The sequence below is a fragment of the Saccopteryx leptura genome, chromosome 1 (assembly GCF_036850995.1).
Source record: "Saccopteryx leptura isolate mSacLep1 chromosome 1, mSacLep1_pri_phased_curated, whole genome shotgun sequence".
NCBI lineage: Eukaryota > Metazoa > Chordata > Mammalia > Chiroptera > Emballonuridae > Saccopteryx > Saccopteryx leptura.
The window spans coordinates 359,593,430-359,613,663 of NC_089503.1; the positions used below are offsets into that span (position 1 = coordinate 359,593,430).

At 37.6% G+C, this 20,234-nt stretch overlaps 1 protein-coding gene and 1 pseudogene across 1 annotated transcript in view; both read left to right on the plus strand.

Annotated features, from left to right (window-relative positions):
- EYS (eyes shut homolog) overlaps positions 1 to 20,234 on the plus strand; it is a 1,965,296-nt gene that overhangs the window by 882,509 nt on the left and 1,062,553 nt on the right. Inside the window, 2 exon segments of the mRNA XM_066360293.1 lie at positions 13,019 to 13,190; positions 14,159 to 14,237. Of these exon segments, the coding sequence (XP_066216390.1) occupies positions 13,019 to 13,190; positions 14,159 to 14,237 (251 nt within the window).
- Positions 986 to 2,197, plus strand: LOC136387563 (importin subunit alpha-1 pseudogene; annotated as a pseudogene).

Sequence of the window (20,234 nt, forward strand, 5' to 3'; positions counted from 1 at the left end):
TATGCTAGTTGAACTCCTTTTAAGTTTAAGTATTGCTAATAATACAATACCTTATTATAAAATTCTTATTTTGGTTTAAAGAAGCTCTTATTTTATTATTTCACTTTGCAATTCAAAATGTTTATAAGTACCAATTTAAATTTTCAAAGTCATTAATTCCTAAATTCATTAATTATGCAGTTATTGTGTGCCTATATTAATTTGATTTGGTCATTCATAAGTATAATCTTATTATGTAAGTTATAATCATTTTCAAAAATGTTACTGCTATTTGGATATATTCAACAGTAGATAAGCAGACTATGAGATCATTGACAACACAAAAAGTTATAAGTATACTTTAAGAATAATCTGATAAATGTAGTTAGCTAATTTTTATTAATCAACAGTCAAGAAAAAATTTTAAATGAATTAGAATTTTAGTATGACTTGAATGGAAAACAGGCTTTAAGTAGGCAATGTTGAGGAAATCATATCCTAGAAAGAGCTACCAGGAGGAAACATAGATACAAGAAAATATAATGTGTAACTCTATTCTAAATTGATGAAAGCAGAGGTCCTCATACTTACCTGTGCTTTAGAATTATCTGGAGAGACTTTTTAAAATTCATCTTACGAGGCCTACTCCTCAGAGATTCAGATTTGGAATTTTATATTTTTTAAAACTTCACAGGTGATTCTGTTATTCAATCAGGTTTGTAAACTATGGGGCTAAGGGAGTTGATAATATCAGAGAAATGATAAGAAAGGCAAGACTGACCCAGAGTATTTAGTTTTAGGCTAAGGAGATTACATTCATTTCAGGAGACAGCAGAGAATCCATAAAGCATGTGGTTAGAATAACACTTGTGAATTAAAAAGGATCAGACACCATCTTTGAGCTGATTCACGGTGGACATTCTCAGAGCAACCACACTGTGTACTCCACACAGTCTTCTGTGAAACCCAGATCCGGCTGTGTAACTTTCTTCTTTGTCTCATAAACATGTCCACTAACAAGAATGCTAATTCACCAGCTTCTCACCTTAACAGATTCAAGGACAAGGGGGAAGATAGTAGAGCAATGAGGTGTCGCTGAACAGAAGTTAATGTGGAGTTGAGGAAAGCTAAGAAGGATGCCCAGATGCTGAAACGAGAAATGGAAGCCCATTTCCTGATGGTGCTACTTCCCCACCGCAGAAGAACCTCAACACCAGGGCACTGTAAATGGGTCTGTGGAGGACATGTCAAACGAATAGATAGCAACAATTTGGAAAGGCAGCTCCAAACTACTCAGACTGTAAGGAAACTGCTTTCTAGGGAAAACAGTCACCCATATATATGATTCAGGCTGCTTTGATTCCAAAATGTGTGTCCTCCATTGGCAGACATGATTGTAGTTTCATCCAGTCTGAATCTGCTTGGACCCTCACTTACATTGCTTCTGGGACATCAGAACAGATCAAAGGTTGTAGTAGCTAGGTGCTATCCAAGCATTCATTTCTCTGTTGGCTCTCCCCACGCTCACATCAGTGAACAAGCCATATGAACTCTAGGAACCATTGTAGGTGATAGCTCAGTTTCCCAAGACTTGGTTATTAAGTATGCTACAGTTGACCCACCATTGACTATTCTTTGCAGTTTCTAATACGTCCTCTTTAACATATGGTTACTTATATAATCTTACCTGGACACCTTCGAACCTTTGTTGAAACAAGAATCCTGCATCCCGGTTAGAGGTCATTAAGCGGAAGCGGATTCTTCCTAATTCAGTTTGTTTCCTGAATCCTAATTCAGAAGTATTAGAAGGCAGTTGCTGGGCCATTTCCTACCTTATTGTTGGTTCAAATGAACAGATTGAAATGGTTGTGAAAACAGGAGCTGTGTTCCAACTCGTGAAGCTTCGAGGAACTACTGAGTTGCCAATCGTGACTCCTGTGCTAAGAACCATAGAAAATACTGTCACTGGGAAAGAGGAACAGACTCAGGTTGTAATAGATGCTGAAATACTTGCTGTCTCCCAGCCTGCTAATGAACTCCAAAACTAATATTCAGAAGGAAGTTACACAGACAATGTCAAACATCAGAGCTGGCTGCCAGGACCAGATACAGCAAGTTGTGAATCACTGATTAGTGAGGAATGGTCTTCATAGGTGTTCTCTCTAGGGCAGACTTTAAGACACACAAGGAAGCTAAATGGTGGTTTGGACAAAATTGAAGCTCTACAAAACCATGAAAATGAGTCTGTGTATAAAGCTTCATTAAACTTGATGGAGAAGTATTTCTCTGTAGAGAAAGTGGAAGATCATAATGTTGTGCCAGAAACTATTGCTGATGGCTACATGTTCCAGGCTCAGGATAGCACTCCTGGGACATTTAACTTTTAGATTGTATAGCTGAGACATAAAAAGTTGTTTGTTGTGTACTATGTTTCATATAAGTTTGTCTTACTGTTTCTCTACTAAGACCTCTTTTTTTTCTTTTTTTCAAAGTGAGAGGAGGAGAGATAGACTCTTGCATGTGCCCCGACCAGGATCCACCTGGCAACCCCCATCTGGGGCTGATGCTCTGCCCATCTGGGGCCATGCTTAGAAACGAGTTATTTTTAGTGCCTGAGTTGGAGGCTCCACAGAGCCCAGGACCTCAGTGCCCAGGACCAAAGTGCTTGAACCAATCGAGCCATAATTAAGGGAGGGGAAGAGAGAGAGAGAGAGAGAGAGAGAGAGAGAGAGAGAGAGAGAGAGAAGAAGGGGTGAAGAAGCAGATAATTGCTTCTCCTATGTACCTGACCCAGAATTGAACCCAGGACATCCACACATTGGGCTGACACTCTACCACTGAGCCAAGGCCTACTAAAAAATTTTTTAATGTAAAAGAAAAAACATAAAAAGAATAGAAAAGTCATTTTGGAAAACTTTTCCAAAATTTAAGACAGACCAGTGAGGAAAAGTTAAGTAAAGAAGGCTTGGAAGGGAAGTAAGAGAAGAAACAGGCAAGAGAAAAGCTAGTTAAATAGATAGATGACAGATTGATAGATTAGAGATATACTTATTTACGTACAGGGTGGGGTAAAAGCAGACTTATAATTGTTCATATGGAATATAATACAGTAATTAATAAATAATACAAGAATAAACTCTTTGTTTCACATATTAATAACTGTATACCTACTCTTGCTTCACCCTGTTCCATTCCCATTATAACATTATTGATGCATGTAAATATTTTACTGATTATGCTTTTCAGTTTAGACACTTGAATGGCTTACTTTTGAAAATAATTCTCTAATGTCTGGTGAGAGAATGTCCATTACAGATACAGATGTTGAGGCATTAAATACTAAAAGAGGGTTTTGACACAGGCAGAGGCATAGAAACTTCCCAGAATTCCACAGGTAACCATCTACTTTGCTCAGTAAGTGAGTAGCCAATGGGCGCTCTGGAGCATGACCATGCCTTTCTTCCCTCTCTCGTGAGCATCTTTACATATTTTCTCCTAAACGGTCTCGTAAGACTTGAAGCCAGGGGAATAGAGGACAGGAACACCTCGACCTGGGCTAACCCCTTGAACCTGTCCCAAGGCCTCCTTTTCTCTGACTTTTTATGAGTTTACAACAGTCCTGCCTGGCTCATTTCTTTCCCATAACATTTCTAGACAGCTAAAGCAGCCCCGCCTAGGCTCTCTCCTGATGTTTCTTGTATCTTAATTTAAGCCTTTTTGTTTTACGGTCCCCAAGCATTAATAAATGTGCTCTCAAAGTTAAACAATTTAAAAAAAAAAAAAGGAAAAGAAAAGAAAGGGAGCAGCCCATGCTATTAAGGAAATTAAGTCCTCTAACTTTAGAACCACTAACAGAAACTTATTTCAAATATAAACCATTACTGTAGCCAGAAAGCAGAAAGCAGGCTAGTATAGAAAAATAATAAGTTAGAAATAACAAAAAGTAAAACTGTTGTTTCATGTTTTTTGTCTTAGCAAGTAAAATCCACGATACTCATCATCAGATTACTCGGGAATATCTGTTACACAGTGCTGCAGGGTGCTGTGCTCTTATATGCTGGGTCATAAAGAACTGCGGGGTCTGACCAGGCAGTGGCACAGTGGATTGAGCATTGGACTGGGATGCAGAGGACCCAGGTTCAAGACCCCGAGGTCTCCAGCTTGAGCATGGGCTCATCTGGTTTGAGCAACTCACCAGCTTGAACCCAAGGTCGCTGGCTTGAGCAAGAGGTTACTCGGTCTGCTGTAGCCAGGTCAAGGCACATATGAGAAAGCAATCAAGAACAACTAAGGAGCTGCAACGAAAAACTAATGATTGATGTTTCTCATCTCTCTCTACTCCTGTCTGTCTGTCCCTATCTATCCCTCTCTCTGACTCTCTCTCTGTCTCTGTAAAAAAAAACAAAAAACAAAAAACAAAACAAAACAAAAAAAACTGTGGGAAGAGTCCAGAAATATTACTGACACAGAGTAGATGCTTAATAAGTGTGTGTTGGATACATTAATGAGTACTAGCAAGTATCTGACATAAAGCAATGTAGACAAAGATCAGACTAAGATTGAGCAAGCCTTTGGTAACATCTAACAAATACTAAAAATAATAGATTTACTTGTATGCATGGAGACAATGTCAAAGCATTCATATTTTAACTCTATGAAGAAAATAAAAGATCATATTATTATAAGTTATTAAAAACACTATTTATTACCTGTAAGCTGCTAAAATGCAAATCTACTCTCTGTACAATTCTCAATCATGTTACAACATAGATATTTCAATCCACAGTTTAAAGAGGAGGAATTCAAGGTTTAGATGGGTTGATAATTATGCTTTTGCTGCATTTATTTTTTGGTTACTTTCTGGAACATAATAATGGTTTTCCATGTATTGTGGTAGTATGCAATTTCTTTTTATTCTTCAGCACTATTAACCTACAATTGACAAATCAAATTGTAAGACACTTAGTTTATGTGTTGATGTCATATATGTGTTCATTCTGAAAACATTTCTCCCATCTAATCAATTGACACGTATATCACCACAGATTTTTTATCTGTTTTTGTGTGTGTAAGAACATAGAAGCTCTATACTCTTAACAATTTTTAATTATACCACACAGTATTAGAAACTGTAGTCATCATTTTACACATCAGATCCTTAGAACATATTCACCTTAAGCTGAAAGTTTGTACGATTTTAACAACCATTCCCCATTTCTCCCACCTCACAGTCCCTGGCAACTTTTTTTGGTTCCTCTGTGATTCTACCAGATCTTTTTTCTTTTTTAGATTTTGCATAAAATTTATACTTACTATACAGTATTTTTCCTTTTTCTGATATATCTCACTTAACTCAATGTCCCCAAGGTCCATGTGTTTACAAACAACTGTATTTCCTTCTTTCTTAGGGTTGACAGTTGTGTGGGAGACATTTTCACTGAAGTCTACCACTCTTCACACATTCATTTATTTTTAACTTATGAAAGTTTCTCTGTTTGAAGGTGGGGAGAAGTAGAGATACCATTAAATAATTCTGCTTGACTACACAGACAAGAGGAGCCTTTCAGGCACACACCTCAGCGGGATCGCCTCATCTCAGATTCTGATTCACACCCTTGCAAGGGCTGACACTTCCACCAGAATTTCAAGAACTGTTTTTGTCCTTGCCTGCGAAAGGGGTAGAGACATCTGAAGAAAAAGGAAACCAATAATGAGTGTAAAACAAAAAATATAAACACACACAGATTTAACAATTATTTATTTAACATAGATTTGAATCAAAGAAGCATTGAACTAGACACATAAATTACAAACTCTAATGGAGCTAAGCTTGATATGGGTAAGACAGGCAAAAAGAAAGATAAATGAGTGCATTTTATAGAATGCGAGAAGAAAATTACTCACAAGGAGAAAAAAAACATAAACAGTAGTGTATGAGAAAGGGCATGCAACTTTAAATCATATGGTCCAATAAACCTCACTGAGAAAATGACATTTGAATGAAGACTTGAGAAAATGAGGGAATGAATCATGTGAAATTCTGGGGAAAGAGCATTCTAGGAAGAGGAACAAAGGTTCTGGGAAACACTCAAGGAGGTCAGTGTAACTATATCAGAGTAGTCAAGGTTAAGGGCAGAATAAAATGAAGTTAAAATGTAAAGAAGGAGAACGTATTTGTATTGTGCTCAACAATTATGGTGTTAAAAATGAAGAAATAATAGTTTACAAGGTCCATAATATTCAGATCAGGTAATCATTATATTCTTATTCTCTCGGGAGGTTAGGTAGGAATCAAATTATAACTACAATTTGACTAATAAATAAAACATTAGGAAAAAACCTCCTAAGGTAATGGTGATGCTATTTTCTCCAGTTAAATAGAGAAATGCTTGCCCTTTATAGAGAGAACATGTCAATAGTATCTTGCCAAGTTTTCCTGTCTCTAAGTGGTACAGGATACATCCTGTCCAATTCTCTTCTATTATTTTTACCTCAGTTCCCATGCTTTAGTGGTAAATTGTATTTTTATGAAGCTGGAAATGGGGAGAGACAGTCAGACAGGCTCCCGCATGCGCCCGACCGGGAACCACCCGGCACGCCCACCAGGGGCGACGCTCTGCCCAACAGGGGGCGAGGCTCTGCCCCTCGGGGCGGCACTCTGCCATGACCAGAGCCACTCTAGCGCCTGGGCAGAGGCCAAGGAGCCATCCCCAGCGCCCGGGCCATCTTTGCTCCAATGGAGCCTTGGCTGCGGGAGGGAAAGAGAGAGACAGAGAGGAAGGAGGGGGGAGTGGAGAAGCAAATGGGCACCTCTCCTATGTGCCCTGGCCGGAAATCGAACCCGGGTCCCCCGCACGCCAGGCCGACGCTCTACCTGAGCCAAACGGCCAGGGCCTTTAGTGGTAAATTGATTGTCTCTTTTTAACTCACTTTTTTTTTGAGAGAGAGAGACAGACAAACAGAAAGGGAGAAAGATAAGTATTAACTTAGCCCTGGCCGGTTGGCTCAGCGGTAGAGCGTCAGCCTGGCGTGTGGGGGACCCGGGTTCGATTCCCGGGCACATAGGAGAAGCGCCCATTTGCTTCTCCACCCCACCCCCCTCCTTCCTCTCTATCTCTTCCCCTCCCGCAGCCAAGGCTCCATTGGAGCAAAGATGGCCCGGGTGCTGGGGATGGCTCCTTGGCCTCTGCCCCAGGCGCTAGAGTGGCTCTGGTCGTGGCAGAGCGACGCCCCGGAGGGGCAGAGCATTGCCCTCTGTTGGGCAGAGCATCGCCCCTGGTGGGCGTGCCGGGTGGATCCCGGTCGGGCACATGCGGGACTCTGTCTGACTGTCTCTCCCTGTTTCCAGCTTCAGAAAAATACAAAAATAAAATAAAATAAAAATAAGTATTAACTTGTTGCTGTACCTTAGTTGTTCATTGATTGAATTCTCATATGTGCCTTGACGGCAATGTGTCTGAATCCAATGTGAACCTGCATGGCCACAGTGACAGCAGCTGCTGGCCATACACTTTTAAATATGGCTGAATATTTGATCAATTTACACTCATTGTGATATTTTGTGTTATCATTAATATCTAAAGTTCTATATAGGTAATAATAGTTATGGTAAAAAAATTAAACAATATATAATTAAATTTTGAGCTGAAAACAGGCAATCTATAAAGAGAACTTTCAAATATTCTTTTCTTTTCTTTTTGTATTGGAAGTCTCATTTGTAATAAATCACAGACTTTCCTAGTAGGATTGCTCTAGATTACATTCACCTAAATAGCCAGTTTTGTTATGGTATGTAAATTAGTAAAGTTAAGTCATTATATCACATTGTGGAATGGCAGACTATGTGTCAATACCGCTGTCCCCCAACTCTTTTCCTGGTATTCAAACAAATACTGAAATATTGAGTGTCTTGATTTTAGTACTCTAGCCTGCTGGGAAATACCAGTGTCACATAGGAAAACCTACTCGAGACACAAACTTATGTCAAGAAAGAGAGGGGGAGGCTTGCCAAAGGAGGCAAAGAAGACCTCTTGAATTTCATTCTCCCTCAGCTTTTATTGATCAGAAACAGAACAGAGGTAACAGGATTACAAGGGAGGGAGACCAGGTGATAAGGGGAAAGAATGACTAATAGCTGTTTTGCTGACATGGAGAAAGGGCTAATTTGGTCAATACATTCCTTCTCTTTTGCTAATTAACAAGCACCAAGGAAGGGCAATCTAGAACCTCTAGGCTAATTTTCTAATGCCCGTTTTCATGCATTCCTTTGTGTCTGCACAAAGGTCACTCACTCATACAGTTACTTGGTGTTTGCATCCAAGAGAATTTACTCAGGGCTTTTAACTAAAGTTTCCCAATCCAAGTCACAGAGAGTTCATGGTTAGATGGGTGTTTCCCTACACTTGATCACATATAATGCCAATGTACTCTTTCAAACTATTTCTATATTTTCTCAACTTCCTTTTCTCCATGATCATCAAAACTTCCACGATACTCTCCGATATGGACTCTATTTCTTTAAACAGCCAATGTAATCAGGTTGCCTTCACTGAGACATATACTGCACAGTTATAGTATTAGAATGTACAATGGTGGTATTACATCCTGACTAACAGTATGGGTTCTGCATTTATGAGCTATGATCTCTTGAGCTTAACTTTTTTTTAATTCTATAAAATGGAGAAAGTAATTTTCATGCCAGAAAATTATTGTATAATTTAAATGAGTAGGCCTTGACCGGTAGGCTTAGCAGTAGAACATTGGCCCGGCATGTGGAAGTCTTAGGTTCAATTCCTAGTCAGGGTACACAGGGAAAGCGGCCATCTGGTTCTCTACACCTCCCCCTCCACCTTCTTTCTGTCTCTCTTTCCTTCCTGTAGCCATGGCCTGAATGGTTCAAGCAAGTTGGCCCTGGGCACTGAGGATGGCTCCATGGCCTCGCCTCAAGTGCTGAAATACCTTGGTTACTGAGCAATGGAGCAGTGGTCCCAAATGGGCAGAGCATCACCCTGTAAGGGTATTGCCAGGTGGATCCTGGTTCAGGTGCTTGCAGGAAGAAGCCTGTCTGTCTGCCACTCTGCCTCTCACTTAAAAAAAAAAAAAGAAAGAAAAAAATTTAAATGAATTGAATTTTAGAACATGTTTAACAGTGCTTAGCACATACTAAAGACTCCAAATACCAGCTGTTATTACTGTTATTGTTGTTATATTTTTCATGGCAATAACTGTATTTCTTTATAAATTTACCTTTATTTCCATCTAGCTTATTTATAACTGTTTGTTTATAAGCACTGTAATAATGTATTCTTTGGTAAGATTATCTTTACTCCTAGCTAGACAGTATGTTCTTGGCTACAGGAGCCATATTTTCTGATTGGAACTGTTAAAAACTAAACTGAGGCATATTAAATTGTACCGAGAAATATTAAATTAGAGATGTGTTAGAGAATTGGGCACCTGAACCCTGTATAATTATGTAAACGAGTGTCACCCTAATAAATTCAATTAAAAATTGTAAGAGTTTATTTGAGCAAAATACTATTTGAATTGGGCAGCATCCAGTCTGGCAGATAGACAGGAGATCTGAGGGGGCTGCACAGAATGAAGGACTTTCAGAGCCAGAAGAGGGAAGCAATAAGAAAGTTAATTCTGAACAAAAACGTGGGTTGGTTATTGCTAACTTAGAGACATACCTTGTTTTATTGTGCTTCACAGATATTGCCTCTTTTTTTTTTTTTTTTTTTTTTTTTTTTTTACAAAATTAGAAGTTGATGGCAACCCTGCATTGAGCAGATCTGTTGGCCTCATTTCCCCAACAGCATTTGCTCACTTTGTGTCTCTACATTACATTTGGTCATTCTTGCAATATTTTAAACGTTTTATTATTATTATATTTGTTGTGGTGATCTGTGACCTGTGATCTTAGATATGACTATTGTAACTGTTTTGAGGTACTATGAACTGCACCCATATATGATGGAGAACTTAATAAATGTGTGTGTTCTAACTGCTTCACTTTTCAGCTGCCTCCCCATCTCTCTCCCCCTCCTTGGGCCTTCCTATTTCCTGAGACACAACTATTGAAAGTAGGCCAATTAATAACCCTACAATGGCCTCTCTGTGTTCATGTGGAAAAAAAGTGTCTCAGTTTAATTCAAAAGCTAGCAATAATTAAGAAAGGCCTGTCAAAAAACCAAGACAGGCTAAAAGCTAGGCCCCTTGAACCAAACAGTGGACTAAGTTGTGAATTCAGAAGAAAAGATCTCAGATAGAAATCAATATGCTACTCCAATGAACATAGCAATAATAAGAAAGCCAAACATACTTATTGCAGATATGGAGAAAGTTTTGGTGGTTTGCATAGATCAATCAGCCACAAAATTCCCTTAAGCCAAAGCTTAACCGAGGGCAAGACGAATTCTATCCAACTCCATGAAGGCAGAGGGAAGCGAAGAAGCTGCAGAAGAAATTTTGAAGCTATTAGATGTTGACTTAAGAAGTTTAAAGAAAGATGTTATCTCCATAACATAAATGTGTTAGGGGAAGGTGAGGTAGAAGCTGCAGGAAGTTATCCAGAAATCTAGCTATGATAATTACTGAAGGCGACTGTTCGAACTATCAGTTTCGATGTAGTCACATCAGCTTTCTATTGGAAGATGTTGCCATCTAAGACTTTCATAGCTAGACAGGAGATGGCAATGCTTAGCTTCAAAGGACAGACTGACTTTCATGTTAAGGGCTAACACAGCTTATTCTTTTAGGTTAAAGCCAGTGCTTTTTTACCATTCTGAAAATCATAGGGTCCTTAAGAATGATTATAAATCTACTCTGCCTATGCTCTACAAATGGAACAACAATGCCTGTGTGACAGCATTTTTGTTTACAACATGACATACTGAATATTTTAAGCCCACTGTTGATATATACTTCTCCGGGAAAAAAAATTTCTCTAAAATATTACTGCTCATTTAGAGTGCATCTGGTCTCCCAATATCTCTGATGGAGATGCACAATGTGATTAATGTTGTTTGCTAACACCACATCCATTCAGAATAATTTCAACTTTCAAGTCTTGTTATTGAAGAAACATTTTCTGTAAAGCTATAGATGCCATAGATAGTGTTTTCTCTGATAGAGCTGTGCAAAGTAAATTGAAATCCTTCTGGGAAGGGTTCACTATTCTAGTTGCCATTAAGAACATTTGTGATTCATTGAAAGAAGTGAACTATCAACATTAGCAGGAGTATGGTGGAAGTTGATTCCCACCTTCATAAATGACTCTGAGGGGTTTAAGACTTCAGTAGAGGAAGTAACTGTAGATGTGGTGGGAATAGCAAGAAAACTAGAATTAGAAGCAGAGCCTGAAGATGTCACTGAGTTGCTAAGTCTCATGGAGAGGATAATACATTCTTCTTAATGGCTGAGGAGCTGCTTCCTATGGATGAGCAAAGAGAGTTGCTTCCTGAGATGGAATCTACTCCCGGTGAAGATAATCAAATTTCGATAAGATTTAGTACAGTTCATAAACTTAGTTGATGAAACCATGGCAGAGTTTGACAGGACTGACTCCCATTTTGAAAGAAGTTTGACTGCTGTCAAATTTCATCACAATCTACAGAGAAATCTTTCATGAAATGTAGGATCAATCGATGTGGAAAACTTCAAGTTGTCTTATTTTAAGAAAGTGCCACAGCCACCCCAACCTTCAGCAGCCACCACCCTGATTGGTCAGTAATTGTCAATATCAACGCAAGTCTCTCTATCAGTAAAAAAAAATTATAACTTGCTAAGGCTCAGATAATGGTTAACATATTTTAGCAATAAAGAACTTTTAATCAAGTAATACATTGAAACTTTTTAGACATAATGCTATTGTACACTTAATAGTCTACAGTATAATGTAAACACAACTTATATGCATTGGGAAACCAGGAAATTTATTCCGTCCTTTATTTTAATACTCACTTTATTGCTATGGTCTCAAACTATTTCCACAGTATCTTTTATTGTGCCGTCTCTTCAATTTAGGGAATGACATTTATAAGGCAGATTACAGGAGCTCTCTTTTGTTTTTTGTTGTTGTTGTTTTGGTACTTCTAGCTGAGCTTGGAGGTAGTGCAGGGTAGGTGCTTAATCAATATTCAGAACTTGGCCGTTGAAGGCACTAGGTATTTAGACAAGTTAGATTACCTTTCGAAATCTCAGATAGGGCCCTGGCCTATTGGCTCAGTGGTACAGCATCAGCCCAGTGTACAGATGTCACAGGTTTGATTCCTGGTCAGGGCACACAGGAGAAACAACCATTTGCTTCTCTACCCCTCCCCTTCCCCTTTCTCTCTCTCTCTTGCTCTCTCTTTCACTGACTTCCCCTCATAAAGCCATGGCTTATTTGGTTCTAGTGTGATGCTGAGGATGGCTCTGTGGAGTCTCTGCCTCAGAAGCTAAAAAATAGCTCGGTTGCGAGCAAAGCCCCAGATGGGGGTTGCCAAGTGGATCCTGATCACAGTGCATGTGGTAGTCTGTCCCTGTATCTCCCCTCCTTTCACTTGGAAAAGAAAACAAAAGCAAAAACAAAAAAGAAATCAAGAAATCTCAGCCCATTAATAGACTCACCAGGACCAAATTAAGAAAAATTTAAACTCTTAATTATTGTAGCTTATAAATGTTTGACTTTCAAAAATCTTTATAAAACAAATATATAAATTAATATTCATAGGGAGAACTTGATATAATTCATTAATTTACTAATATTTTCAATAGACAACTCCTCACACTAAAAACAAGTCTATAAATGGATTAAATTTGTGCTTTGTTTTTCTTATTCAAGTTGAATTAGTAGTCTGAGGATTCATACCTGAACACATTTAACCTTAAAAAATGGCTTTTTGTTTGTTGGTTTGTTTGTATGTTTTGCTACAATATATCAAATTATATTTATGAACATAGAGTCTTGATTTCTTGATGACATTTATTATAGTGAATACATTTTTGTCTTTTGCATTTAAATAATCTCATGTTTTTCTTGTCTCTGCTAATGTAGGCATCAATTGTGAGGTAAATATAGATGAACGTCTATCAGCGCCGTGTCTCCATGATGGAGCTTGTATTGGTGGCATCAATCATTACACCTGTGACTGCAAGAGTGGCTTTTTTGGAACACACTGTGAAACAAATGCAAATGATTGCCTGTCAAATTCTTGTCTATGTGGCAGGTAGCTATTTTTATTTTTCTATTATTAAATCTGAGAAAGTAAACTTAACTCACAATATTTAAGACTTAATGTCAAGGGAAAGTTGATAAAGTTAATATTAATTATGCTCTCACATAAAACTAGAGCTAAGTACATTTAAGATGACAGATGCTGCCTGTTTTACTTAACACAATGTACTGATATGCTTTCTCTGCCCTCTTTTATTTCTACTCATTAGCATAAAGTAATTTCAATAAATGGGGATTAATTGGACTTTAATATGCTTAAAGGTAACTGCTCACAGTAATAGAATAGAGGTAGCAGGTAGGATGAGGAGACAGTCTATTATTTGCTCTGTGGAGAGAAAATACCACACACTTAGTATTTAAAGTGTTCCTAAGTAAACTGGTTCTTTTGTCCCTATGTGCATGTGAGGTATTTTGTGGCTCTCTTTACAGAATTGTATAATAACTCTTCTGCTCATGGCTAGAATATTAGTTTATGCAAATTAGCGTGGGGGTATTTTTAAGAAATACAAGTGGCACACAAGACTGGCCCTCAGATGCACCAGCCTGCATTCATAGCATTATTATTCCTTTCTTTCTAGTCCTACCACTGACTTTGTAAGCAGGGAAGGGAAGATGAAGATGAGTTGCTCATGGAAATGGAGTTTGGCTATAGCTGATTTTAGTTTCCTACATAAGTCCTAGTCAGAACTTAGATCTTCTAGAACTCCCCTTTCTTTTCATTGCAATGGGAAAAGTGGCAAAAATGAAAATTAATTTTTTTTTCAGTCCAATCATCTTTAGGGATAAGAAATCAGGAATAAACTGACTTCTGTTGTTTATGGAAGTGTGTGTGTGTGTGTGTGTGTGTGTGTGTGTGTGTGTGTATTTTAACCTGTATTGGAAAGGAGCAATTCTAAATAGTTAAAACCTCTTCAATTTATGCGTTAATATATTACTTAAAAATGTAATTCTATGTTTCAGATGCACAGCTCTCATTAGTGAGTATCAATGTTCATGTGACACAGAGCAGATTAACTCAAGATGTGAGATCAAGATTAATGTAAGTTTTACAATTTTGATAAAATCTAAACTAATTTAAAAGATAAAACAAACTACTTGCTATAGATTTTAGAGTCATTTCTTCAATTATTAATGACTTAACTCCACTGTCCTATTCCTTTTTGTAATTTTATAGCTGCTTCAAAGAAAAATTGCAGCCTCTTTTTGCCTTCCTCTCCTCCATCTCTTGTTATTGTAAACTCCGGCAATCCAGAGCCTTCATTAAACTAAATGCTGTATATGGTCATTGACAAAAGAACCTCAAAAGACTTATGATTTGCCACCTCTCTCCCCCTATCTGGTCTTAGAATACACAGGTGTCTGTAGATATGTGGAGATGATCCAGACACCACAGCAGAAAATATATACTAGATGGGTATGTCAACTTGTAGTTGTGGCTCTTTAGTTGTTCATTGATTGCTTTCTCATACATGCTTTAACCATGAGACTCCAGAAAAGCCAGTAACCTTGGGCTTCAAGACTGCAAACTTTGGGCTCAAGCCAGTGACCACGCTCAAGCTGGCCCGCACTCAAACTGGATGAGACCAAACTCAAGCCAGTGACCTCAAAGCTTTGAATCTGGAAATTCAGCATCCCTGATTGATGCTCTGTTCACTGTGCCACTGTCTGGTCAGCCTAGACATATGGTATTTTATGTGGAACCCCTCATCTATTGAGAAATGTTAGTTGCCTAAAGTTTGAGACTATTCTTGATGAATGAGAATCTTATGAGCCTTTCTAGATAATGGGAAGTTCTTCTAAATCTTTTTTGGCTGACATTGATGTGGTAAAAGAAGGAAGTATAGGGACTAAATCAGAAGTTAGTTTTGGGGGTCTATGGCCATTTTAGTTAAATTCTTTCTGTTTGTTTCTCTTCCCTTCTGCATCAGTAAAATATAGTTTGCACAACACAGGGTCTTTTTATGGTGATATACAAAAGATGTGGTAGATACTCAGTAAATTATCCTTCTGGAGAGAGTGATAGAGTATTTAAATGCATTAATGAGAAAAGAGATTGACCTCTATTTTCCTACTTACCTGCTGTGTGTTCTTAGACAAATTATGTAGTTATATTCTGAAAAAATGTTTTAGCTATTCTGTGAGGGTAAATCATAGTAACTACCTTTTAGGTTATTATGGGAATTAAATTAGATAATGCATGTAAATCGATTAGCACATTTTCTGACACATGTTTTGAAAACTGAAGTATTTATTGATAATATGTTGATCTGGTTCTAGACAGTGAAATTCATCTATGATGTAGAAAAGGAAATAATTTAATTAGTAAATTACCTGGTAGATGAGACATATATCTTCCTTGTGCTGTTGCATGTTGCCTTTGGTAATCTCCAAAAACTATCTCTTGGCAGTAAAAATGTGGCATTCTTCTTCTAAATTACATAAATTAAATATGTATATTTAATATAAATAAATTTGTATATATTATTTGTTACATTCAATATTATAAGAACAATTGTTAAAATTACCCAGAGTTTTCTCTAATATTTTTATTTTTACATAAAAATGAACTGATTATCCTCCATAATTCAGTGACTTTTTGTTTTGCTTAGTGTATATTAGGAACCACTTCATTAATATTCATAAAGTCCTGACGCATTCTTTTTAATAACTAGAAGACTCCAAATAAGTGTTGGAAAACTATGCTTATTTAATGAGAGTATAAGTTACCAGCTTTCTTAGATCCTATGAAATGAATATACATTTTTTATTTAAAGTGTTAAATAATTTGATGAGAAAAATGTAGCATGTCATTATTTTAATCTACATTTTCCTAAGTTACTGTGAATATCATGCACATTTCCATGCACATTTTTATGTATCTTTGTGCTTTTTCTGTCTATAGCTTTAGATTAATAGTATTTTTCTTGGGATTTCTTGCCTTTTTCTTTTTAATTTGTATATGTTATTTAAAACAATGAATACAAACCACTATTAAAATTAAAAATTTTGTCTTAAATTTTGCCATTCTCACTTTATAAAACTAGAAAATGTGAATTTTTTATATTTTTTTACCTTTTTTTATAACTCTGTTTTTTCATCTCTTCTTAGAAAGTGCTTTCACACAGCAATATTTAAATTATTTTCTTATATTCTTATCTACTACAATTTTAAAATTAGCAACACTTTTAATACCTTCACTCATGGTGAATATAATGTTATAATGAAAAGAGGTATAACTTTGATTAATTTTGTCAAAAGTATAATTAATTTTTCCACAAACAATTATTAAAATTTCATATAAAAATGTCTATTATTTCTCTAATCATTTGAAATGCCTCAAATTTTATGCACTAATTTTCTACATCAGGTTGTTAAGAATATCTAGTCTGTTTTTTATTAACATTTAAAATATCATTTTGCCATTTACATTATTATTATAGTTCAATAAAAATTTCAATCACATTAAGAGCATACTAAATACAATTTTGGTTATTTGCCTAGCAAATATTAAACATTTAATATCTGTGGGAAACTAAGATATAAGAATTTTGTGCCCCTGGCTGGTTGGCTCAATTGGTTAAGAGTGTTATCCAGGCCCTGGCCGATTAGCTCAGTGGTAGAGTGTTGGCCTGGAGTGCAGGAGTCCCGGGTTTGATTCCCGACCAGGGCACACAGGAGAAGCACCCATCTGCTTCTCCACCCCTACCCCTCTCCTTCCTCTCTGTCTCTCTCTTCCCCTCCCACAGCTGAGGCTCCATTGGAGCAAAGTTGGCCCGGGTGCTGAGGATGGCTCTGTGGCCTCTGTCTCAGGTGCTAGAGTGGCTCTGGTCACAACAGAGTGATGAACTAGATGGGTAAAGCATTGCCCCCTGGTGGGCGTGCTGGGTGGATCCCAGTTGGGTGCATGTGGGAGTCTGTCTGACTGCCTCCCCGTTTCTGGCTTTGGAAAAATACAAAAAAAAAAAAAAGCATTGTTCAAAAACAACAAGGTTGCTGGTTTGATCCCTGGTCAGGGACACATGGAAACAACCAAAAAATGCACAACTTAGTATAACAACAAATGCTTCCCTTCCTCTTCCTTTCTCTCTCCCTTCTTCTGCCTTTCTTTAAAAATCAATAAAAACTATTAAGCCCTGTCTGACCAGGTGGTGGCGCAGTGGATAGAGCATTGGACTGGGATGCAGAGGACCCAGGTTCAAGATCCCGAGGTCACCAGCTTGAGCGCGGGCTCATCTGGTTTGAGCAAAAGCTCACCAGTTTGGACCCAAGGTCACTGGCTTGAGCAAGGGGTTACTCAGTCTGCTGACGGCCCTCAGTCAAGGCACACATGAGAAAGCAATCAGTGAACAACTAAGGTTTTGCAATGTGCAACGAAAAACTAATGATTGATGCTTCTCATCTTTCCGTTCCTGTCTGTGTGTCCCTCTCTCTGTCTCTCTCTCTGTCTCTGTAAAAAAAAAAAAAAAAAAAAAAAATTAAGCCCTGACTGGATAGCGTAGTATCTGGCTTGTTGGAGTGCCATTCCAGAGCATGGAGACAGCTGGTTCCATTCCTCGGTGAGGGTACATATAAAAGCAGCTTAATGTTCCTGTTTCTCTCTCTCTCTCTCCAAAAAAAATTCAATCATACCTCCTGACAATCAGTTTTATTTAGCGATACAGACATAGATATATATCTTACTTAGCTGACATATTTATTGTTGCTCCCTCTATGTAGCAAGGCATGGATAATAGCCTCTGAAAGGTATTCATGAATTAATGTCCAAGTCTGTCTTTTCAGGCTAAAGAGACAAGAGCAGTGGAGAAAGATGGGGAGTACTGATTGAAAAGAACACTCAGTTCAATGTGAGGCAGGGTGTTAACCTGATGCTCCTTGAAGAGTAAATAAGCAAAGTTTATATTAGGGCTGGAGGGAAAAAAATGCAAGCAAATGTTTTCTCTGTCAATGTGAACATTTGAGGTAAGCTTTAAAAATTAGAATCAATAGTAGAGAAGAACATACTCATGATTGGGTATGCAATGGGTGCTGTGGTTTTGAAAACTGTATTTAACTCACCTCTGGGTACCACACACACACATACACACACATACACATGCACACACACATGTACACACCACATAGAGTTAAAGGAAAAGAGAGAAGGGTGATATAAAGAGCAAACACTTTACTTATTTTGTTGAGATTGAGGATAATTGCTACAAGGGAGCAGTGTTTTGTTTTGTTGTTATATCAAATTATAAATATATAAGAAAAGTACTAAAATAAAAAAGAAAATATGATTATAGAATAGAAGAACAAATAAAGACATTCTAGGATGAAAAAAAGCTAAGAATTTATCACTGGCATATCTGTCTAAAAGAATGACTAAAAAAGTTCTCTAGGAAATGACTAAAGACATATGTGTGAATGTATTTGTATTTTCTCAAATGTGAGCTGACATTTTAAAGAGCTTTTTATATAATAACAGTATTTACCTTTTATTTATTATATACATTATATACAATTTCTTATTTTTTGTAAATGTTCAATCAGTGTATAATGAATTCTGACAAGCAAAAAGTTAATGTATTCAACTTTACTGAGATTTCTTCTAAAGGTTCTGTGATTTGTAACAAGTTTGAAAGGAATGTAGTCAAAAAGTTCTTCTAATATTTTTATCACTGTCTTTGAATTTGTAATAAATAATGGATTTATCAGCTTGCTTTTCAGAGTAAGATATGAGTTGAATCCCCTAGCAAATGGTCAGCTGTTTCTAAAGGATATTGTACAGAATACCTATCTCCTTTGGTTGAAAACACATCTTTAAAATAAAAGATCTTATGAAACAGTAATTTATCATATATGCAGAATACCTTGATTTTTTACTTAATCCACCATTTCAGAATATTCTCTATTAACATAAAAAGTTCTACTATATTCCTATTAATATTACATGGCATAGAGTTACCATATTTCTTTAATCAATATCCTCTTGGATGGAGATTTAAGATATTTTAAGTGTATTGCTCTTAAAAATTATTGTGAACCATGATGAAGGTGAGGGGCAGAGCCTGAAGAGGCATGCCCCATGCCCATGGGTGATGGAGCCTAGAGAGGCAGCCAATAGACCAAAGGGGCAAAATTCAAGGAGGTAAGGAGTCCCCCATGCTTTCAGAGAAGCCCAAGCTACAGCCTGCAAGCCTGCACTAGTGTCTTAGTTCCCTAGGAGGCAGAGGCAGCAGGGGGCCAGTGGAAAGACCACATTTCAGGAATACAGAGACCACACACACTGGCCAAGAGTAGATAAATGCCAGCCTAGGAAGGCAGTTGATATTTACAATGGCATCAGGGCCCAGCAGAGGCAGCCACGTATTCTGGATTGCCTATAGCTTCAGGAAGGTTGTTAAGAGCCAGTCCAAAGCAGTGACCCCACTGGTCTGCACCAGGTTCCAGCCTGGGAGGTCCAGGATTGGTACATCCAGTGGCCAGATTTGAAGAGCATCAGCTCAGGACCTAACAACCCTAGTTAGAGTGGTATCTTAAGGAAAGGTTCCTTGCACCTGACCCAGCTAAGGCATAGAAAATGCTGTCACAAACAGAAAAAAGAGAGTAGCAGCAGACAAGGAGCCCATAGCAGAATAAAAACAGCGAAAGTCAACACAAAAAGATCTAGAAACAACAATACTGAAAGCTGGATGCACACAACACCAACCTATACTCAGCTAGCTACACAAACAATACATCCAAAGGAGCAGTCTATACAGAGACAAAATAGGAAGACAGAGAAATTCAATTCAAATGAATCAACAAGAGAATCTCCAGAAAAAGAACTGAATGAGATGGAAGTAACCAAAATACTGCATGCAGAGTTTAGAATAATGATTGTTAGGATGCTCAAGGATGTTAGAGCAACAATAGATGGACAAAATGTGCACATAAATAGAGAGATAGCAGGCATCTAGAAGAACATTGAAATCATAAAAAAAAATGAATCGGACAGAAATGACAAACACAATATCAGAAATGAAGACTACACTAGAAGGAATTAAAAGCAGAC